This window comes from Trachurus japonicus, chromosome 8, assembly GCF_045865225.1.
Source record: "Trachurus japonicus isolate A0001 chromosome 8, Traja_1.0".
Classification (NCBI taxonomy): Eukaryota; Metazoa; Chordata; class Actinopteri; order Carangiformes; family Carangidae; genus Trachurus; species Trachurus japonicus.
In genome coordinates, this window is record NC_140914.1 from 17,577,786 (window position 1) to 17,601,481 (window position 23,696).

Sequence of the window (23,696 nt, forward strand, 5' to 3'; positions counted from 1 at the left end):
TGAGATAAGAGGAAGGTCGAAATCTACTGTATGTCCAGAGCTGAGACGTTCAGTGTCCGGCTTATCTGGCTACAAACCAATGCTCATCTGAGATATTGCAGCAACAGCAGGTGTGTCAGCAGCAGTTGTAAAGAAAGTAGAAACAAGTGTGTGTAATTACCTTTGTACTGTCAATAATATACCAGTGCATAACATACTGTAGTGTTGTTTCCCTGTAAGACAACACAGTCACAGGACCATATCAGCAAAACGTGACAGACGATGTTAAAAACACTGACAGTCAGGCAGAGATAGCTTTCATGACTCTTTATATTGTTTCAGCATTTTTAAGGACACAATACAAAATACAGACTTAATAACACTTTATAAGCCTTAAATGGACAGCAACACTTTCAAGGTTTGGTTATTTAGGCAGGAAAAAAAAAAAAAAACTTAGCCTAGCTGCACAGCTTAACCTTAACATTTAAAAATATCACAGGGAGACTTAAGCTTTAAGTTTTACATAGCACTAATAAAGCTGAGAAGCTGGTTTGCTGTATTATTACTTGAACATTTTGTCAAATGCTGCATCTCATACACTGACCTTAATGACATTGCTGTTCTGTCAGTGTTAAGAACTACCATTCAGTCTGATCTTGTACAACAAAAACACAAGATATCTCTGTTACAGTTTAATAAATATAATATCTAACACTGGAACACAGCTAAACATTGTTATATTGCACACTGCCCGCTGTCAGCCTCACATCATCTCACTTCAACAGTCTGTTATTGGTGATTTGAGCCAGATTAAAAATGATCAAGTTACAACTGTCTTTTAAAAACTCAAGTAACAAGAGCCAACTTCCCACTGGCAATGTTTCATATGTACAAGTTGGTAGCGTTTGAGGTATCATACAAGATTAACACCATTTAAATGGAAAAAAAAAAAATCTTAAAGCTACAACTGATGTGGTAAGAAAATCCACTGACATGGAGGTATTTGTACAATGTCATAAATGAAATAATTCATCACCAGGTGAGCATCCTGATGTGAGTTTTACTTGAGAAAATAAGCTACACTTAAGTCAGTAAAGAACTTATGTTACATTCAGAGTGGTGGGCCGCTTACAAAAATACAGACCATGTAAACTATCAGGAAAACTGCTTTTGTGGATTCCCCCAAACCGCCAACTGCATGTCGGTATAATTTAAGATAACAACTATTTCAGGATAAAATGTAGTTCTTGCAAATCTATGTCTTATCTCAAGGACATATCACAAAGATTTTACTGTAGAGTTGTTATACCGCACTTAACAGAAGAGACCTAAACTTAAAGTAAACTTAAACTCTAGGATGTTACTGGGTAACCATCTTTAACAGTACAGATATCTTGACCAAAACAAGATTGTATTCTCTATGTAGAAGTCTTAGCCTTTAAAGCTACAACAAAACTTTATTTTGAAAGGACTCATACATTACACCACCGGTATAATGCAAAATTTTTGATGCAGAAAGTCTTATTCTGTCTCCAAAAAACAAACAAACGCATATCACTGCAAAAACTCAAAATCTTTCCTAGAATATTTGTCTTATTTCTTGTAAAAATGTCTCATTTCTAGTCAAAACTAAACTCTATAAGACTCATCACCTAAAAATGAACTTGTTTTCAGATAATTTTCATTTGTTTCAAACTAATTTTCACTTGAAATAAGTAGAAAAATCTGCCAGTGAAAACAGGTTTTTTCTGCTTGTAATAAGAAAGAAAAACTTGCTCCACTATCAGATTTTTCTACTTATTTCAAGTGAAAATCTGCTTGAAAGAAGTAAAAAGTGTCTAAAAACAAGCTACTTTTAATGTGATGAGTCTTATTTTAAGTATAATGAGATTGTTTTGACTAGAAATTAGACATTTTGACTAGAAATAAGACAAATATTCTTGGAAAGATTTTGAGTTTTTGCAGTGTACACAACACATAAAAACAGCTTTTTTGCTCAGAGATGTGCACTGAAAGGTGTCTATGTGATTGTGCTATGTATGTACAGAATATGTATGCAGTGTGTCCGTTCATACCTCTGTGTGCATGTATATGTATACTGTGTGAACTGCAGTCATGTCCATATATGCATGTGTGTGTGTGTTACCAGGCCAGTGGGGAGGCCAGTCGGGGACTTCTGGGGCTCTTCAGACTTTCTGCAGCCTGATGATCACTGAGAGCTCTCTGTGGTGAAAAACCAACAGGGTTTGTAAGAAAACACATATTATCACCATAGGTCCTGGTGTTGTGTTTCATCTTTGTTATTCAATCAGTGCTAGATAATAGGGATTTCAGTGCTAAAATTTCAATATTCATTCACACAGACATCAAAGTAACCTGAGTAATAATTACAAAACACTCTGATGAAAAATATTTGTTCCCTTTGCTTGGAGAATATTATTATGCAGCTTTAATGGACTGAAATTCAAAGAAAACATTGTCAAATAACTTTAATTCTCCTTTCTCTATTCAGATCAAGCTTCGGCTGAATACGTCAGTTCTAATAATGAGCTTCATCTCCTCATTACTAAACACACTGCACACACTACAAAAGGTTTTCTAGTAAAAACTGAAAAATTAAACACCATTACAAAAAAAGTGTTCCTCTGCAACCATTTCAATTGTGTGTCAAAAATGTGTTATATCAGTTTGGTGAAGGCTGAGAAGGAATTTAAGTTATGCTGAATGAATGAACAGTTGTATCTGTCTTGCTCACCTCAAACTTGCCCATGAACTCAGCAAAGATACCAAAGAAGGCCTCCGTGTTTGTGGCTTTGCTGTCTTCTCCAAAGTAAGAGGCAGTTTTGCTGAATTCCTCCATTGCTCGTTGTTGCAAAGACTCCAGAGACTGGAGTGCTGGGTGGCTGTTTTCTAAAAAGTTCTAGAAACACAGGAGTCAAGGGACACAAACGTCTCATTACTTCTTATAATATATCACTTTCATAGGCCTGAATACACCCGTGCAGTTTTAAGAAGGATACACTCATGACAACAGCGAAACGGTCCTCAGCAGTTGCAGGCATCTTCTGACAGGCTGAGCGAATGTCCTGGATGGTCGTATGAAGGTCGTTGAGGTCTGATGTGATAGTCCTCTGGTTTACTACAGAACAGTGTGTGTGTGTGCAGAACGGGAGATTAGAAGGAGAAGAATAATACACTTTTTTTTTTTTTAAACTAACAAAAACAATCATGAGTAAGTGTTCAGCCTGTTCTGGACTGATACTGAAAATGTACAGTATCTACCTACCTTTAGAAGCGAGAGGAACCATGGTTAGATCTTTAGAGAAATCCAACACTTCAGGAAAGTGTTGACACAAAGACTTGACCAGGATATGCAAAAATGTCGACTTCCCATCCACTGTTTTAGTTGTGCTCAACTACAGGGGACACAATGAATAAGTGATTGAGATCACTCATAAAACAGGCAAACAGTTTTTCTACCACATAGCAATTTTTAGGGCCCGGGCTGGACAAAGTCCCGTGAGGACCTATTGTTATTCGTTTGTGTAACGTGACAATTGTTATTCGTTTGTGTAACGTGACAATTCTTCCGCCTTGCCATGCTTGAAAACTCACAATATTTGGCAAACACGTCAGGTCTAGCGAAATTTTTCTATTTTAAAGGGCAGGGCAAATTGGCTCAATAGCGCCCCCCTCAAACTTTTGTAAAAGGGATAACTTTGAGTGTGTTTCACCTAGAAGCATGAAAATTGGTGAGCTCATAGAACTCATCAAGACGCACAAAAAAGTTCCAGGGTTGCTTGCTCTAAACTCAACAGGAAGTCGGCCATTTTGTTTTGAATTTACGATTTGACTTGATTTACTCACCTCGTATTTGAATGAACTAGTCCTAGGGCTTTTGCCAGATCGAATTCAAATTGGCTACAGATCATCCAGAGACCATGTTGATCAAAAGTTATTAAAAGAATGTCTGGAGGTCAAAGAGCGTGGCTGCTAAGACGTGACAAATTGTGACGTCGTATTTTAACTAGGGCTGTCAAACGATTAATTTTTTTAATCGCGATTAATCGCATTTTTTCCATAGTTAACTCGCGATTAATCTCTATTAAAAATATTATATATGGCGCTTTGGACTTTCATCCCTCCAAAGTGTTATAATCTCTAGACAAACAACTTTTAGACCAGACCTAGCAGGCCTAGTACCTAATCATAACACATGATGCATGAAACTCACACAGAATTGAAACGAATTGCATCCAGTGGAAATTGCCCTTTACTTTGCTACGCCTCTGCCTGGCCATGTGCATTTGTTGACAACAGAAGCCGTCAAAAAATCAATACATCCCACGTGCATTTGTTGACAACAAAGCCGTCAAAAAATCAATGGATGGAGCTGTGGATATATGTTAGACTGTGTATATTTGTGTAGCAACCAACTTGAAGGTGCCTTACCGCCACCTACTGGACTGGAGGTCCCACACTCCAGTCCTCCAGTCCAGCAGACAGAGGACAAAATGGGCCGCGATTAACCGCGATTAAAAAATTTAATCGTGTTAATTTTTTTAATTAATCTAATCGCGATTAACGCGTTAACTCTGACAGCCCTAATTTTAACAAACTTCTCCTACAGATTTTGTACAATCAACCTCAGATTTGGTGTAGATCAACCAACCAACTCCAGATTCCTGACCTGCTCAACTACATTTTGTGGCCAAGTCACGATTAAGCAGTTGAATCTCCACAGTGACACAAATGTCGTGTCATGTTGCAGGCTGCCCGTGGCATCCCTCGCCATGGAACATAAGAGTCCTTATAACTCCTTCATGCATTGATTCATGCCGCGGTTGCATGGGTTCGATCATCGCCGCTTGCGGCTTTAATTTTTCATTATATCAATATGGTTTTAACGTACCTCTGTAAGGAAGTTGATCTTGAAGCCTGTCGTCTTGTTGGTTTTGGGCTGGCTGTTATTCAAGTAGTTCCCCATCGCCAGTACAAACTGAAGAATGACAGAATGAACCAATTCTTTAATCAATTACAAATTCGCAACACTTTTATTATCTCTCATTTGAAGCCATTTATATATTTTGTTTTATTTTATGCTTGATTCTAAGCCAAAAATCCAGTCTGTGTCCGGTTCCCGTAAAGCAAATGTAGTGAACATGTTTTACTGTTCTTTATATCTGATAACAAACACCATCTCCCACAGTGCGGGTGCTTGTTTGCAGTCTTATCGGATTCACACACAATTGTGAAAGCAGCTTTTTGACACCATCAGCATAACACCAGGGATTAGCTTGTGCTTTTTCTTTTAACATACTTTTCTGAACAGTATGTTACCTCTAGTATCTTGGCAAGCTTCTTGCTGGTCTTCAGCTCCGTGGACGCCTTGTAGATACAGTCGTATGCTCCCCTCAACTCCTCTGACTTCTCCTGTAGAGAGCACTTGAAGAGGAGGCTCTGCAGGCGGGTCTTGTACTCTGGCACTGACAACATCTGACAGAGAACATACACAAGAAAATAACAGAGTGATTGTGATTGTGAACATGTGCAAAAAACAACAAAAATCTAAATCAATCTCTCGCTGCAAGGACTTTACCTGCAACACAAACTGGTCTGGCTCACTCAGTTTGCTGGGGTCCTGCCTGTACTCTTCATACTTTTTCACCTCCTCTGCATCGGGGGCGTACAGCAGCAGCTGTTTGATGTGGGCTGGCTCCAGCCTATCAGTGGCCATGTTCATCAGCACCTGTCGCAGCTCCCCTGGAGACAGCTTCAGGTGAGCTATTAGGATTGCTAGAGGTTGAAAAACAAAAGGCCCAAAATGAATATCAATGGGGATTCAAACGTGTGTGTGCAGTGTAATGTTTACCATGTTCAGCATGCTTATATTTGCTAAATATGACTAATCATGCAGTGCAGCTGAGGTTGGTATATGAATGCTACTTTTGGCAGTGAGTCACAAAACAAAGTGTTGAATAAACAGAAATCTTGACCTGATGATGACACTGGATGAAAGGTCAGGGAGTCAGATTTTCTTATAGCTGGTTCGCTACCTATCATCAATATATTTAACAATATATAAACAATATAACAATATATAAAAAACAGAAATCTTGACCTGATGATGACACTGGATGAAAGGTCAGGGAGTCAGAGCTGGTTTGCTAGCTATCATCAATATATTTAACAAAGTTCACACAGCAATCAATCTAATAAGTGTGGAGATACTTAAATAAAAACAAAAATGTCAAAATTATGAAAAGGCTGGAGCAGAGGTCCCCAAACAAGTACTGATCCATGGCATCATGTTTCCCAGGCTGACATATTCTTCTTATTATTTATTTTCTATTCATCATTTCTGGTCGTACTGCTTCTCTGTTTGTGATATAGCCACACATAATAATAATTTATACTTACAAGCATTGTAAGCCTTCTTATGGGAAAGGATTTCTATCACATCTTTCTTCTTGAAGGTGTCTGGTTGGAGGGATGGCTCTGGAACAAGCACTAAAGGGGGATCAGTTGCAGAGGTACATGGGAGATACACATCAGTGCACAGTTTCCATTTTGACATTGGTTTCCAAAGGGCAAACTACAAACAGTGTACAGAGGACAAGTTTATGTTCCACAAATTACAGTCCAGATTTTACAAGGATATAAATATAATAGTATTACACATACAGTATAACTGACCAATCATTTGGAAATCATGATTTGTTTTGAATGATCAATTAGATAGCTAATAGAAAATGTGATTAAGAAGTGATATTGGTTCACAGATGTGTATACGGCCACTTGTACTCACTTGAGCTCTTCTGTGTCCCAAAGTGCAGCTCCAGATCCAGATACTTCACCATGTCATGCAGTTTATCATAGTCAGAATTGGCTCCCAGCTACCAAAGATATTTAATAATTGTGCTATGTAGATAAAGTTAAATTAAAGTTTCTAAATATAAAATATGTTGCATTTTAAAAAAAGGTCCTAGCTCCCTATGTTCAAACCCCACACAACTCACCTGTCCCCAGATCGTCCCTTCTGAATTTTCCACCTGCTCCCAGCGCAGCCTCTTCACGCTCATGTGGTTGGAGTCCATCCTGGACAGACCGGGCCTCGGCAGCGGTGGAGGGGAGCAGGGTGGGGGCAGGGGCGGAGGGGGAGGGGGCTCCAGGTGCTCCGTGGGGTCAGAGAGAGAGTGGGGCAGGGACTGCGGCTGACCCGGGCTGTGGCATTGTTTATGGTGGGACGACTGGGATTGCGGCGGGTGCGGGGACTGCAGCAGGTGATGCGAGGGCTGCGACTGCGGACGGGCGGTCTGGGTGGAGGACTGGACTTGGTGCGGTGACTGGTGGTGTTGGGGAAGGGGCTGGAAAGTGGAGAGGGGGGTGGGCTGGTGCGGCTGGAGGGGCTGGAAGGTGGAGAGAAGGGGCTGGGGCCTGTGCGGCTGCTGGGGAGGGTGGATGACGTGAATCTGGTGTTGGAAATCCTGCGGCGGAGGCTGCGGGGTCATGTGGTGGATGTGGTGGATCTGGGGCGAGCTGGAGTGGTGGTGGGTCTGCTGGATGGAGTGCGGCCTCTGGGGAGAGGGTTTGGTGGGCTGGGGGTGATGGGTTTGGTGGACCTGCTGCTCCTGGTGTCTCCCTTGAGGCGACACTTGGCTTTGATGGTGACCTTTGAGACTTCTGCGGCTCTGGTGCGAGTGGCCGTCCCGTTTCTGAAGCTGGACCGGGAGGGAGGCGGGCTCCTGCTGGGACTGGTGCAGGAGCTCGGTGGAGGAGTGATGGGGCTTGGGTTGGTGCATCTGATGGGCCTGATGGAGCAGCTCCGTGGAGGAGTGGTGGGCCTGGGGCTTGTGCACTTGATGGAGCAGCTCGGAGGACGAGTGATGCGGCTGACCCCGGTGCATCTGGTGAGCTTGATGGAGGAGTTCCGTGGAGGAGTGGTGAGGCTGCATCTGCTGCATCTGGTGAGCCTGGTGCAGGAGCTCCGTGGACGAATGGTGGGCCTTGGACTTGGACTGCATTTGGTGGAGCATCTCTGCAGAGGAGTAGTGGGCGTGGGCGTGGGCTTGCTGTATCTGCTGGAGCACCTCGGCAGACGAGTGGTGGGCCTGGGACTGTTGCAACTGGTGGAGCATCTCGGCAGAGGAGTGGTGGGCCGGGGCTTGGTGCATCTGGTGGAGCATCTCTGCAGAGGAGTGGTGGGAGGAGTGAGCTCTCAGGCCCTGGTGGCTTTGGTAGATGCCTTCAGCGTACTGACCTTGTTGCTGGCCGGGGTGGGCCGTGGCTTGGGGTGACGGCTGGTGCGGAGGAGGGGCTGAGCGAGACTGACGTCGGTGGTGGTGGCTCTGGTGGGCCTGATGCTGCTGCTGTTGCTGCTGTTGCTGCTGCTGCTGTGCTTGGCGTATCATATAGAGAGGGTGGTTGGGGTGGTGATGGGCCGAGTCTGGAGAGGCGAGCGGGGGCAAGGACTGGTGCAGCTGCTGGAGAGGAAGCGGTGAGTGGGATTTGGGCTGCGTGGGCTGGTTAGGCATCGAGTGGTGGCTCTGGTAGATCTGCTGCATCTGCTGCTCTTGATACGCTTGTTGCTCTTCGTAGACCTGACGCTCCTCGTAGGCTTTTTGCTCCTCGTAAGCTTTGCGCTCCTCGTAGGCCTTTTGCTCCTCGTAGGCTTTTTGCTCCTCGTAGGCTTTACGCTCCTCGTAGGCTTTTTGCTCCTGGAAGGCTTGAAGCTCCTCAAAAGCTTTCTGCTCCTTGTAGGCTTGACGCTGCTCATACGCTTTTTGCTCCTGGTAGGCTTGGCGCTGTTCGTACACTTGTCTCTCTTGGTAGGCCTGTTGCTCCTGGTACAATTGCTGCTCCTCAAAAGCTTTCTGCTCCTCGTAAGCTTTCTGTTCCTCATAAGCTTGTCTCTCTTTTAACATTTTCTCCTGATAGACCTGCTGCTCCTGGAACAGCTGTTGCTCTTCATAGGCTTTCTGTTCCTCGTACGCCTGCCTCTCTTTGTACGCTTGTTGCTCCTCGTAAACTTGCCTCTCCTGGTAGACCTGTTGTTCTTGGAAGGCTTTTAACTCCTGTATGGTAGCATGGACCTGTAAGTCCTCTTTCGAGGGGAGCACTTTATGGAGAGAGTGGCGCTTCGGTGGTGGGTTACTGCGGGGTGGAGGAGGCGGAGGGGGTCCGGATTTGCGGCGAATGGGCACATATGCTCTTGGGGAGTGTTCAGGGGTGTAGTTAAGCTGTTGTTGCTGCTGCTGCTGTTGTTGCTGCTGCTGAGGCTGAGGCTGTGCAGGTGGGGGAGGCGGGGGAGGCGGATCGTTGAACTGAACAGGCGGGGGCGGAGGTGGAGTCATGGGAGGAGGAGGGATGTGGTCAGAGGATGAGGAGTAGGTGAGCGAGGAGGCGTTTTCTTCCCCGCTGCTGCTTTGAATGTCACTCGGGCTGCTCAACTCCGGGGCCACGAATCCTCCGTTTTCTTCCTCGTCCACCACTAGGTCTTCATCATTATCCTCATCATCCTCATCTGGAAAGCCCATCTGCACAACATCCTGGCATTAACACCAATCACACTTCATTAGCCCATTACTATACTTAATATACTTGAAATTGTTTGAGTTGATCTAAAAGCATGTTTTAAAATAGTGTCCAAAACCAGATACAGAACTGTAGAAATCATATTGACTTATATTTATCTGCTAAATCTGTACACAAAAGTGAGATGCCACTGCAGTAATAACCTGCGCACATCAGGGAAATTAGTGTGCAAGGTCTCTTATAACAAATCATGTGCAAAACAACAGCATATTACATTAAGTTCTTAGTCTGTTAGTAAATTTGTAACAGCAGGTTTTACTTATGTGCTTTTCACACTGAGGAATTGTGGTTCTCTTCTGTTTACATCTGGATCCCATATAGTGTTTATAATGAACTAAAAACTTCACTTTAAAAAGCTTCACTTTGTACTTTGCACTTTTATCTAACAGGAAACTATGTTCTGTACCCACTTTCTGTATGTATGAGTCAAGGGGTTTGTCCTGTTCTGTATTTGGATGTACAGCTGACATTAGTGTACTGTAGCGCATCAGTGCACAATGGGGAATTAACCTGGTATTGACATCATTTATGGTATCATAAGCATAGGTATTTTCCAGGAAATAATTCATTCATAATGTATCAAATGTTGTTATAATTATACAATAATACATAATACAATACACATATCTATCATTATAATACAATTCTATAATATTATCATTATTATATAATTTATAAACCCTGATAAAAAAGAGTAAATGTTTCTAACTGACTGTGTGAAACTCCAACATTTCCTGCATCATGTAGGCACTGCAGGATTTAAAAAGTGCTGGCTCAGATTGTTACACTCACAACATGTGATTGCTAAATTAGCATCTGTAGCCAAATGATTAGCTCATTAATTTTTAATACAACTTCAGGATGAGGCTTTGCTGCTGATTCACAGAACAGTTTCCTGGTGCAGTGTTGGTGTCACTCTACCTCCTCATAGTCATTCTCAGGAGTCAGAAAGTCATCGATGATGGCCACCCTCTGTCCCAGCTGCTCACTCAGCGCATCCAGGAAGCGATCTGTGTCTTCTGAACGAGGCGGTTTGGAGAAGGTGTAGCGGCGCTTGCTGCTGCGATGGGTTGGGGGACTGGATGGGAAGTCAACGGGCTCCGGGGGTGAGGGTGGGGGGCTGTCCAAGCTGATGTAGGGATTAGACTCCCCACTGGTCTGGCTTGTCAAGCCTGAGGGGTAAAACTGGGGAGTAGGGGGGCTAGGGAGAGGCTCCGGCCAGGACGTAGGGGGCGGGGGGCCTTTACGGTTACCTGAGACCAGGAGGAGACATATGAAGTGTTATTAGTGCCAGAATAACATCTGGAGCATCACTTAAGCTGCAAGGTCTCACTCAGAACAAATGCATAAAAAGACGTTCTATCATCAACTCCCTCCCATAGGTTACACAGTCAGTATGTTTACATGCAGAGCTTAATCCAGCTAGGCTCAAAATTAGATTTGGCATCAAGTCGGACTTCTGTCCTTGTCTCAATATACATGCAACTGAAAAAACCGAATAACTGACGGGGTCCGCCCCCTCATGCGGCGTCACCTGTTGTTTCAGCGGGTTAATACCCCTGGCCTGTTGACTTTTCTGTCACCTCGTAAAAAACTGAATATAAACAACTTATAAGCTTAACCCTCCTGTTGTCCTCCAGGGTCAAGGAAGGAAGGGCGAAGGGAAAGAAGGAAGGAAAGAAAAAAGGGAAAAAGGAAGGAAAGATAGAAGGAGAGAGGGAACAGATTCGGTCAATTGGGTCAAAAAGGAAGGAAGAAGTAAGGACGAAAGGAAAGAAAGATGGAGGGAGGGAACAGCTTTGTTCAAGGAAGGAAGGGAGGGAGGGGGAAAAGGATTGTCAAAAGAAGGAAGGGGAAAAGGAAGGAAAGAAAGATGGAGGGACTAAACAGATAAGGTCAATTGGATCAAAAGAGGAAGGAAGAAGAAGTAAGGGTGAAGGAAGGGAGGGAGGGAAAAGGGAAGGAAAGAAAGATTGAGGGAGGAAACAGTTCAAGGAAGGAAGAAGAAGGAAGGAAGGGAGGGGGAAAGGACTGTGGAAAGAAGGAAGGGAAAAGGAAGGAAAGAAAGATGGATGGAGGGAGGGAACAGATCGGAAGAGGAAGGAAGAAGAAGTAAGGATGAAGGGAAGGAAGGAAGGAAGAAAGGAAAGAAGGAAGGGAAAAAAAGGATTGTGGAAAGAAGGAAGGAAGGATGGAGGAAGGGAACAGATTGGGTCAATTTGACCCAGAAGAACAACAGGAGGGTTAATAATAAATTCTCAACTGCAGTTCCCGACCAGACGCACCAGTCTGGGCCGGATTCACGCTGAGAATAGGATACAGGCTTCCTTTTTTCCTCTCTCTCTCTTTTTTTTAATAAAACCCTCTTGCTGGTTGCGCTGTGTGAAATGCATTGAATCGAGGCTGACGTTGGGTTTTTTTCTTTACTTTGCCGGGTTCGGGCGGCTTCTCTGCTCCACTTGGTGCCGTCTCTACGGTTGTGGAGCATGAACACATATATTGTCCAGTTCTACTCCGACTAAGGTGTTTACATGACGGAGAAAATCGAATTCCAATCGGATTATCTTAATCGGAGTTCTCCAACTCCGATTTCAGTCGGACTAAGGTGTTTACATGCACTTCAGTTGTCCAGTTATAGTCGGATTAAGGCAATAATTCGGTTTTTTCAAGTGTCATGTAAACGTACTGAGTGTGAGAAAGGTTCTGCACAAGAAGTAATCAGAAGGTCTCCCAGAGGAGCTAACCATGCCAGAAAACACATTTTTGATTTGAGGGGAACTTAAACTGTGTGTTTTCTAGTTCCACTTCCACCATCACCAAATCCTCCTGATAAGGGTAAAAAAAAAAAGTATCCAGCATCTCTGACCGGGGGTTGGGGGTCTGGTCTGTCTTCTTGTATGATAAGCCTTGACCAAACCAAATCCATTTAAGATGGCAACTTGTTACAAAATACAAAGAAAGAAAAAAAAATCCCCCATCTTGTTTCTGATGTCAGCTTTGACCCTGCACTCTCTTCCTGCAGAGAAACTAAGGCTAATAATAGCCAGGCTGAGAAAAGACTGAAAGCAGTCTGCTCTGCTGTATATTTATATACAGCATGAAATCACAAAAATCCCTGTCGATATAAAATTCAAGGATATTCAGTTGAGTCAGAAGTGGGTTGGCTGCCTTGGGATTCATCATTCTTGCTCTGCAGCATTTTGTTGCCCTCTTTCTCTTCCCTTAAAACATTCAAACACTCACTCATCCACACAATAGTCATTTTATACAGCATATTATTTGAGTTCAACTCCAGCTGATATGAGTTCAGTATGTATATGCTTTTGGCTACCTGTGTTAGCATGTACTGTAGGGGAGGCTGAGCGGGAAGGAGGCTCCAGATCCAGAAAACTCTCAGGGGCAGGAGGAGGACGGCTCTTCAGAGACTTGGACCTCTTGGCTGAATACATGTTCTCCAGTTCAGCGTACACTGCTGACAGCTTGTATGGTGGAAATGTACAGAAAGACCAGGGTAAGACCTCTTGCCCTAATGATGATTAATAATCTTACTTTGATACTTTACTGTATCTTTTTCCCATCCAGACAGGCCTTGTTACATACATTGGTGAGATTGTTAGGAGTCTCGGGTAGGGAGGTACCATCTCCTGACTGTCTCTCTCCTGGGGCCAACCTCATCCCTGTCTCCAGCACCGGCTCTGCACGGAGGCCTATGGTAATACACTCATTAGAACAACTTGCAAGATTCTGCCTGGTGTTTAAGCTGGGAGTTTTAGTTGATTGGGGTTAAAAAAAAAGAGCTCCAATTACATTAACTTATGTCAGTTCTGGACCAGAGACTGCAGACGCATTAGTCCAGCAATTAGCTGTACCAGATTTAGTGATGCCCTAAGCAACTTAGGTTTCATTAGCTTACGACAAGATTACAATTTAAAGCAGAAGTAAGCGATATATTTGTGTTAATATAAGTCTTAAATTGTTATATCTTCCGACAGCAATCACTTACATAGAGTGTTTGGTCTGAAACACGGGTCTGTCAGTCCCTCTGCTCTGCTCTGAGCCGAGGAGAAAACTTTTCTCGTATCCTACAAGTTTTATCCAATGAGGAGAGAGAACGGCATGAAGGGCTGTGTGTGCAGCCAAGGGATGCGCCTGAATGTGGTGATGTAGGGACGAGGAGCAATAGATCCTTGACGAGGGCGGGGGCTGCTAACTCCGTCGGCTGACAAGACGTTATGGTGCGTTCAAGGCAACTCGTAACTCGTGTTTTTCCGACCTGTGAAGTGGTACCAGTTCGATCTGGTACAAGTTCACGGGTCAGAAGTTACAAGTGGCCGTTATAGTGACTTTCACAGGTAAAACAGGTCGGAAAAACACGAGTGGGTTGCCTGGAATGCTACAAAGTCGTAAGTCGTGACTTGAAGCTGTAATTTACGGTTTCAAAAGCCTGCCTGGAACGCAGCATTAGCCAAAACGACCAGATCGCTTACTTCTGCTTTAATAGATAAAATATAGTAGAGAAATATGGAGTATGAGCCGATGTCAGCCACACTGGGGATGCATTAAAACAGGACTCTGTTCATGATCGTGCTGAACAAGATGTGATAATGACTGACGTTAGTGATGATGCTGATGTGGATCAAAGGCGTCATGGTGGTAGCAGCGTTACTGGCGCTACTGATCAAAAACAATGACAAGACAATGAAGATCTGTACCCATGCCCAAGTGTGTACCAATGACCAGGTCATCGGAGCTACGTCCCCTCACACTGCTCCTGTACGTGGTCCCTGTTACCCTCATGGAGCTGCTACGGCGGTGGGGTTCAGGGGCAACCTCGGGCTCCGGGGGTGGGGGAGGTGGTGGTGGTGGGGGTGGAACTGGAACACACACACATATTGGCAATGCACAGGAAGAGGCAAAAAAAGGTGTATGGAGAAGAGCTGGAGTTGTAGTGTAGACACTAAGTGTGTGTCCATCTGTCACACAAACTTCTTTTTTTATCCATTCAAATAAAAAACCTCAAAATGTAAACTGAAGACATTTAAATGCGTGCGTGCACACACCTGGTGGTTTGTATCCGAGGAAACGGGAGATCTTGCTCTGGCAGTGCTCCTGCTCCTCGTACGTCAGCAGCTGGTAGACAAACTGCCAGATCACCTGTTTGGCCGGAGTGTCCAGCACCGGGAACACATCCACGATCAGAGTGTCAACGTTCCTGTTGCCGTGGAAACACAGGCAAGGCGACAGAGTTTCACCTGGCTGGTCCGCTCAGAAGTCAACAGTAAAGCTCACGAGAACGGCCAAAGGTACTAGTCTACTTGCCAAACCGGAACCGGAAGTGACCAGATTGTAACCACCAGTGGGCCGATTTTGATGGATTTCCAAATCTGGTCACTTCCGGTTTAGACAGCCATTTTGAATTTTGAAAATGTCAGAAATGGATTCAGCATCATCAATAACCCCTAAAACCACTCCAATATTGCCCAGATCAGCCAAGTCAATTTTGTTGAAATATTGCCCATATAGGCAATTATGCTAATTTATGCTAATTATGTCTGTTATGCTAATTGCCCAATATATATAAGTTAGCATCCGGCAGTTTCTGAATACTGGGGACCCATACTATATATTTCTAACATAAAACTTCGGGGTACTCAACATTTCCGGGTTCACAATGGGGCCCTATGGGCTGGCAAGTAGACTATACACAGGACAGCAAAACACAAAATGTAAGGGGCACTCCACAGATTTTACAGTATAAAGATTTAACAGAAAGCCTGTTACAAACTTTAGATCCTGAAGGTTGTATTATGGATAATTAGGAAGTAGCCTAGATTCAGTGTTTTGATGGTTGGCCTTTATCCACGAGTTTCCGAACATCATCTATGGTCAAAACCGGAAGCCGGTTTTGCATTTCCGGTGGAATTGTACGTTTACGTTTCCATGGTTTTCAGTCGTTGTCATAGTTGCGGTAAACACATGGATCTATTAACGCTGGCTTTTAACACGGATGTCAATTTGTGTGATAGGCTATCCATTGTTAAAAGCTGGTGTGATGATCCATGCGTTTTACAGATTTTCATTGAAACAAAAAAAAAAAATCCATGCATTTACACACAAAATTCCACCAGAAGAGCAAAACTGGCTTGCGTTTTTGATGTTCGGAAAAAGGTGGATACTAGGGTTGAAAAATTAGGATATCTTGGCCTCTGTTATTTCAGTTTTGAAAAATCCCATCTTATTGTGCTTGTGAATTTAGAAATATAATTTATTTGCATAAATTTGTAACTACCTATAAATATTTTGAATTGTGTAATATCATATTCACAAAAGAGCCAGCTTTGTTTCCCACTGATCCCACTCCCTCCTCCTCCTGTCCCGATCTTCTTCCGACTAGGGATGTCACGATTACTTGTTTTCACAATTAATCGTGATATTAAACGGCACAATTAATTAATCGCAAAGGTTCCTAAATACCGTCACTTTACGAAAAAGATTATGTCGGATCTATATTGGCAGATGTGCGCAAAAAATAAAGGTAAATGCACAGATACTGGTCCATTTACCTAACGTAACAATGAATTGGTAGTAATTTAAATGTTAGCGTGTCATTTTTAATTAAAAAAAAAGGAAAACAAAACAAAAAACGATTAAAATAAACGCAAACATTTGGTATAGATGACAATTTATGACCTGAATATTTCAAACATTTCCCCTGGGGATTAAGAACTGGTCATATATTAATAGATACTTGAAATATTTTGTGTAAACAATGAGTAATGTAGTTATATTTTGACTATATTTGATTTTACACATTCATAGTGTTGTGAAATTAATTAATGCATAATAATCGTGATAATCGTAATACCGTGATTATTACTCTGACAATAATTGTACCAAGAAAATGTATAATCGTGACATCCCCACTCCCGACCCTTTGCGCACCTGTGCTGGAAGAAGTTCTCCAAAGCCTTGCAGATGGTGTACCTCTCCTGGATGGTCAGCAGGTGCTCCAGCTGTTGCCCGAAGGTGCGGCCCTGAACCCTGATACTGGGAGGCAGAATCTCCGCCACCCACTGCAGGGAGCTTAAAGCAGGGGAACGGGCACGCTCTGTGGGAACGCTGCCCCCTCCTCCTCCTGTCAGGTCCTGTTCTGACAGGCTGAAAGTCGGCGGACCGTCCTCCACTACAAGAGTGGGCATAGCACCACTGCCCTGCAGCATGGACACCACCTTCTCATGGGAGGAGGTCCTACAAGGCAAAGTCATGGTGTGCATGGAGACACATGCAGACATACACTGGATGGTAACTTCACAAGGTAATAGTCTACTTGCCAGCCCATAGGGCCCCATTGTGAACCCGGAAATGTTGAGTACCCCAAAGTTTTATGTTAGAAATATATAGTATGGGTTCCCAGTATTCAGAAACTGCCGGATGCTAACTTATATATATTTGGCAATTAGCATAACTGACATAATTAGCATAAATTAGCATAATTGCCTATATGGGCAATATTTCAACAAAATTGACTTGGCTGATCTGGGCAACATTGGAGTGGTTTTAGGGGTTATTGATGATGCTGAATCCATTTCTGACATTTTCAAAATTCAAAATGGCTGTCAAGTCTAGTGACCAGATTTTAACTGCCAGTGGGCCGATTTTGATGGATTTCAAAATCTGGTCACTTCCAGTTTAGACAGCCATTTTGAATTTTGAAAATGTCAGAAATGGATTCAGCATCATCAATAACCCCTAAAACCACACTAATATTGCCCAGATCAGCCAAGCAGTTGTTGAAATATTGCCCATAGCAATTATGCTAATTATGTCAATTATGCTAATTGTTCACTATATACAAGTTAGCATCCAGCAGTTTCTGAATGCTGGGGACCCATACTATATATTACTTCAAATACATGAGTTACGTATATGTCCAACCAGCATCCTCTAAAATTTAAGATTTGGCTTAAAATCCATCAAAATTGGCCCACTGGCAGTTAAAATCTGGTCACTTCCGGTTTAGACAGCCATTTTGAATTTTGAAAATGTCCGAAATGGATTCAGCATCATGAATAACCCCTAAAACCACTCCAATATTGCCCAGATCATATAGGCAATTATGCTAATTTATGCTAATTATGTCAATTATGCTAATTGCCCAATATATATAAGTTAGCATCCGGCAGTTTCTGAATACTGGGGACCCATACTATCTATTTCTAACATAAAACTTTGGGGTACTCAACATTTCCGGGTACTCATTGTTGGCAAGTAGACTATAAGCAATTACATGCACCAACACTGGTTGTTATGTAGAAAAAATTGCATCTTGCAAATTACATTTTTTTTATGTAGCCATTACTCATTTGGTGCAGAAGAGAGGAAACAACTTATGAAAAAAACCTTCTTCGTTCTCCAGTAGATATTACACTGGGGTATAAACACATTTTCACACTCTGGGGGGGGGGCTTCTCATCATACATTATCTATTTAAAAGGAGATTCTGACAACCAACTCTGTATAACTGCATTACAAAAAATTACATTTATGTTTACTGGTAAATTTAGCCCTTTGCTGTTGAAGTAGATTTGCTTTACAAACAGCAATATTTTATGAGGGGCTTGGGCGAAAAACTGCCTCATATTTGTAAAATAAATTCAGGCGGGAGCTCAACCTCATGTCCAGTCCATTGAGGAACAGGATGCGGTCTCCTGGTTTTAGACCTGCCTTGTCTGCTGGGCTGCCTGCAGAACAGAAAACAAGTAGAGACAGAGGTGACTGATATGAGCCACTGGGAAATGAAGGAGGAAAGGAAAGATATGTTTGAAGATAATATGTAATAAATGTATTAGAGATTATAAGATGACTTATATGCATCTGCAGCTTGCACACTCACATTTGCACATACAGATACATACAGAGTGTACACACACATTTTAAACTTACCAGGGATGACAGAGTCGATCCACACTGGAGCATGGCCTCTTAGAGTGAAGCCAAAACTCATGTTGCCCTTGCACACTCTCACTGTCCTGAACAGACAAATTTGAGCTTGTCATGCAGAGGATTTATATGGTTTAAGGTTTATATATAGTCTACTTGCCAGCCCATAGGGCCCCATTGTGAACCCGGAAATGTTGAGTACCCCAAAGTTTTATGTTAGAAATATATAGTATGGGTCCCCAGTATTCAGAAACTGCCGGATGCTAACTTATATATATTGGGCAATTAGCATAACATACATAATTAGCATAAATTAGCATAATTGCCTATATGGGCAATATTTCAACAAAATTGACTTGGCTGATCTGGGCAATATTAGTGTGGTTTTAGGGGTTATTGATGATGCTGAATCCATTTCTGACATTTTCAAAAATGGCTGTCTAAACCGGAAGTGACCAGATTTTACCCGCCAGTGGGCCGATTTTGATGGATTTCAAAATCTGGTCACTTCCGGTTTAGACAGCCATTTTGAATTTTGAAAATGTCAGAAATGGATTCAGCATCATCAATAACCCCTAAAACCACTCCAATATTGCCCAGATCAGCCAAGTCAATTTTGTTGAAATATTGCCCATATAGGCAATTATGCTAATTTATGCTAATTATGTCAATTATGCTAATTGTCCAATATATATAAGTTAGCATCCGGCAGTTTCTGAATACTGGGGACCCATACTATATATTTCTAACATAAAACTTTGGGGTACTCAACATTTCTGGGTACTCATTGTTGGCAAGTAGACTAATATGGCTAGGGTCATAGTATGGTCATCATAGTATGATTATGTGTATACTTTTCTATGATTATAACACATTGGCTATAGAAGGACTTAATAATGAAGGCATAGGGAACACAAAGTGTGCTTAAGTAAGAGCGGTTGATTCATTACTAGGCCTCATTGCACACAGTGCTGTGGCTGTGTTCTGTTGAAAGGGAAAACTGCAAAGAGATCAGTCATTTAATTGACAGGTCCCTCTGCCCATCCTGAAACATGCAGACTGATGTTGTGGACGTCCTGTGGATTTCCGTACTCAGACTACTTTAAATTCAAATCCTGCACCAACAACCCTACTTAAATATGGACAATACGTCCCAAGGGAGCTGTACAACGTCTTCACAAGCTGGAGCCACTGAAGAAATCAGCCGATACTAGACACACTTTATTCCTTCAGATTAAAGAGATGGTAGAAGGAGGTTTTTGATGATGTTGTTTACTTGTTTAAAGTTTTTTAAATTCTTGATGAGTGTGATGTACGGTATCAGTTTGTTAAGACATGTCAGGAAACGGTGACCGCACAGAAAAAGGGCAGGAGACCAGGCATGACTAGTCCAAACAGGTTTACACTCTGGCTTTTAGCACTGATGGGTCTATTTTTCAGTTCTCTCCCACACATCTTAGTTTCTATAAATCCAATGCTCAGAAAACAGAAGAACCTGTCACAGTAGCCTTTGTGTGAAGTTGTTTTAAATTTGATCAGACAGCTGGAGAAAAAAGAAGAAACATATTTCAGGAAAAGGCTTTTCTTGGAAAAATTAAAGATGACAAATGCACAGTGTTTCTGAAATAAAAACTGTGGCCCCTGCTGAAGGAGGGCTATAATACTGTATGCACAGGGCCGGCCCCTGGCATAAACACTCTATGTGGTTGTTTAGGGCCACAGCCGTTAGGTGGGGGGCCACATGATCAGAAAGGTACCGGGGTTCATCAAGTCATTTAAACATCCTGAGGTCTGCACGTGCACGCTATGAGCTTTATATGTAATGTGAAGTCAATATTTAGCTTCTTTTATCTCACATTTGAGACATTTGGTGAAAATAGAACGGCAGAATGACAACATTTGTGCTCAAAAAGCAATCTTACAAAATGTCATTTTAGACTTGTTTTCTACACTTATCTATTACTGTATTCATATCCTATTTCAAGCACCAAAACAGTTCATTCTCATGACTGAAGGTGTGTTTTCACAAGGGATTTGACATTTTTCTAAAAGCAGACCTCAAATTTCCAGCATTTGGCCTAAATTATTTCTTTCTACAGTGTTCTAGGACAAATTGGCCTCAGTGTGCTTACAGCGGAGGTTCTAATATTTAGACATAAAACACTTGAGTATTGTTACATCTGCAAGTATCTTAAAAAGATCAATTCAAGAAAATATGTAAAAGTTGAGAAAATGGCCTCAAACCTCAGAGGGCATAAACATGTCTGTTTTCAGTTTTAACCAGTGATTTGGTGTTTGCACTTAGAGTGCAGGGCCACAAACAAAAATCTTGTTTAGGGGGCCACCAAAATCCTAGGGCCGGCCCTGTGTATGCAGATATAAAATACTGCCAGATAAAAATCTATGACTGTGCCAATCATCACTGGGTAAGGCTGCAACATGACACTTTTTAAGACAGACCTGCAGTTGGTGGTGCTGCCGCTGGAGTGGCCGGCTATGAGAGAGGTGGTCTTGCGCATGCCGCGGGCGGGGGGGACCACGCCTTCCTCTGCGTGGGTGCGCGGCACTGAGCTGGCCCGGGTGGAGACCAGGAGGCGTTCGGGGTGATCCTCGCTCCGGCTGCGGCGAAGGCGGTTGCGGCTGGGGTCGCTGAAGCTCCGCCCCTTGAGCCGGCTCATCAGGCTCTGGGAAACCACCTCGTCGAAACGCTCCCGGTGCTTCTTGGGAATGAAGATCCTGGCAAACATTGTAGAATCAGCGTCAACCTCACACTGACAAGAAAAGCCAAGCGTCTCAGAAAGCAGATGTGGTGCAGCTTCCAGTTCAGCCTCTCCTGTGTGAAGACCATTTACATAAGAACACAGCAACTAAACTAAATCACATCCACAGAGCAACCTAAGCCAAAAAAATCCATCAAGTCGAAGACTCTGTTAGTCTGATGATGAAAAAACATAGGGATTCTTGTTCTGATTATGTATTGTTCCAGCTGCACGATCCACTTAATTGGTTCAAAAATAGTTCAGCCCATATTTCCTCGTGGGAGGGCCGAGGCGGGGAGAGAAGGAGACTGGTCCAGCTTTAGTTTGTGTGTTCGTGTTTCTGGGAGTGCGTGTGCATGTGTGAGAGAATGTGTGAGAGAATGAAAAGCGATAAGAGATGAGCTTTGTTGTGTGGTCCTGTCACATTAGCAGCAGCAGCAGCAGGTAAGAATGTGCCGTATCAGCGACAGCTCACAGCTAATATGCAAAACGGAGAGAGCACACTGCCAGAGCCACCTCTGGGAGACAGCGATCTACTCCCTCTACTAGTGTTATCTTCCCCTCCCTTTATTCACTCTCAATGTCTTTTCTTTCTTAAAGTAAAAACTCACCCTGGGACACTCTCAGATATGAGTTTGTGGTATCTAGTGTGACGCAAAGGAGGATTCGTGAGCCACTTTCCCCTAGTGCTGCATAGATACGGATGAAAAGAAAGTGTTCTGTCAACAGAATGAAGAAAGAACCAGTAATGTTGGCCATGACTGCTTGTTCAAATTCAGCATCAAACTTATCAAAGGAGAGTTGTGTTTCAGATGCACGAGCTGTCTGAGGCACAGTGGCAAAATTGGTATTGCTGCCTCTGGAATGACAGGTTTCTCTACTGTGTGGTTTTAGGCATCAGCAAAAAGAAAAAATTGTAAAGAAAGACGGCTTTTGTTTCCCAGAAATAAGACTCAAACCTGACATTTATCACTGATGTTTCAGACTGCTCAGAATGCAAACTCTTATTTAACTGCCTTGTAGCTCTGTTGTCTGCTGTGTGCTGTTTATTTTTGGCCAATTATCTGCAAGAATAAGGGAAAAATACAAAACAAGACAACAGAAATGACCCAGAAATGTAACAAACAGTGCCAATGACTGTTTTAACTGTTTTAGGGTGTGTTTTGCCTTTAAATGTAGGACACCTTCTCCCTGTTTCTTTCTCTTTTATCTGCAGTTCTACAGACAGAAACACAACCAAGCATCTCACAGTACACACACACACACACACACCTCATTTGTCCCTTTTCTGTTTTGCATATCTGCTTTCCCATCCCATCAACAAAATCATGCTGCCTCCACCTTCAACACAAACCTCTCTCTACCTCCCCGTCTTCAACGTGAATCTCCTGGGTGCTTCCACAGTTACAGAGGAGAAAAGAGTGCTTTTCTTTCTTTTCTTTTTTTTTTTTAGAGTGCACCGGTTCTAATGTGCATCCATATACACAGCACAGCTCCTTTCTCAAAAGCCACTGTTGGGAATAGGGCTCACTGGTGCAGTTTGGTTTTTCAAAGCTGTTGTAGCGCCTTTGCATGTAAATGTGGGAACAGGTTTGGAGGCAAGGATTAGATGATTCTCTATTTGGTAGATGCATAAAAATGTACAACAGGTTTTGACATTTTCAGAGTGGTGGTGTGCTGTCCCACACCCAATAATTTAATTACTCAAATTCAGAGTATTGATGAACATATTATTTATAATGTATATTAACAAATGAGCCATCTCATCCCTCCTTCTCTCACACACAAGAAAATAAGCCTTTAATTATAGCTACGTATCCCAGACAACCTCACATTGATCCAGTACAAACTTTCATCAATTGGGTCAGAGATTCCAAGGCTGTAAATCCAAGTTAAACCACGTTCAACTTATCAAATTTTACAGTCTGTGGATATAACATAACAAATTCAAGACAAATTCAATTAATGGCAAAGTATATTTGCATGTTATTTATGACAATAGATTGCAAGTGTACTTGTCCAAAATTATATTAAATCAATAGCACTGCAGCACGATTTGTCTGTCCCACTGTCTCTCCTTTGGCAAACCATCCCATCTCAGGTGTTTGTCTGACCTGTGTGTTTTTTACTGGACTAATTCTTGTTACACTATAATCTTACAGGCTATATCAAAATACTAATGTCACTAATCCAGTTTCCATTTTACCATTAACTCTGCAATCATCCTCACACCAGCCCAAATGAGTCTCTTCAGTGATCTGCAGACTGTATTCTAAGCAATCAATCACACTATCACCAAATGCAACATGGGGTTCCACAGGGATCAATATGAGGTCTACTTTTACTCCATGATGATGTGGTGTGATAATGTTTTGTGCCAATACCTAGGCTAGAAATTATGGTTTAACTTGAGTCACTGTCTCT

The 23,696-nt window shown here is 42.7% G+C and overlaps 1 protein-coding gene across 4 annotated transcripts in view; it reads right to left on the bottom strand.

Annotated features, from left to right (window-relative positions):
• Nucleotides 1–1,951: 1,951 nt before the first annotated feature.
• grid2ipa (glutamate receptor, ionotropic, delta 2 (Grid2) interacting protein, a) overlaps nucleotides 1,952–23,696 on the bottom strand; it is a 33,862-nt gene continuing 12,117 nt past the window's right edge. For 3 of the 4 annotated variants that reach the window (XM_085784325.1, XM_085784326.1, XM_085784328.1), the window contains 19 exons: nucleotides 20,974–21,249; nucleotides 18,517–18,602; nucleotides 18,245–18,314; nucleotides 16,516–16,821; nucleotides 14,634–14,785; nucleotides 14,286–14,447; nucleotides 13,174–13,280; nucleotides 12,905–13,052; nucleotides 10,495–10,826; nucleotides 6,999–9,527; nucleotides 6,788–6,875; nucleotides 6,400–6,489; nucleotides 5,579–5,775; nucleotides 5,320–5,475; nucleotides 4,892–4,978; nucleotides 3,266–3,395; nucleotides 3,000–3,118; nucleotides 2,735–2,899; nucleotides 1,952–2,202 (listed from right to left, as the gene is read on the bottom strand). In XM_085784325.1, the coding sequence (XP_085640451.1) occupies nucleotides 2,122–2,202; nucleotides 2,735–2,899; nucleotides 3,000–3,118; nucleotides 3,266–3,395; nucleotides 4,892–4,978; nucleotides 5,320–5,475; nucleotides 5,579–5,775; nucleotides 6,400–6,489; nucleotides 6,788–6,875; nucleotides 6,999–9,527; nucleotides 10,495–10,826; nucleotides 12,905–13,052; nucleotides 13,174–13,280; nucleotides 14,286–14,447; nucleotides 14,634–14,785; nucleotides 16,516–16,821; nucleotides 18,245–18,314; nucleotides 18,517–18,602; nucleotides 20,974–21,249 (5,281 nt within the window). In that variant the 3' untranslated portion in view covers nucleotides 1,952–2,121. The remainder of the gene's footprint in view (nucleotides 2,203–2,734; nucleotides 2,900–2,999; nucleotides 3,119–3,265; nucleotides 3,396–4,891; nucleotides 4,979–5,319; nucleotides 5,476–5,578; nucleotides 5,776–6,399; nucleotides 6,490–6,787; nucleotides 6,876–6,998; nucleotides 9,528–10,494; nucleotides 10,827–12,904; nucleotides 13,053–13,173; nucleotides 13,281–14,285; nucleotides 14,448–14,633; nucleotides 14,786–16,515; nucleotides 16,822–18,244; nucleotides 18,315–18,516; nucleotides 18,603–20,973; nucleotides 21,250–23,696) is intronic. The other variant, XM_085784327.1, reaches the window with a different exon arrangement.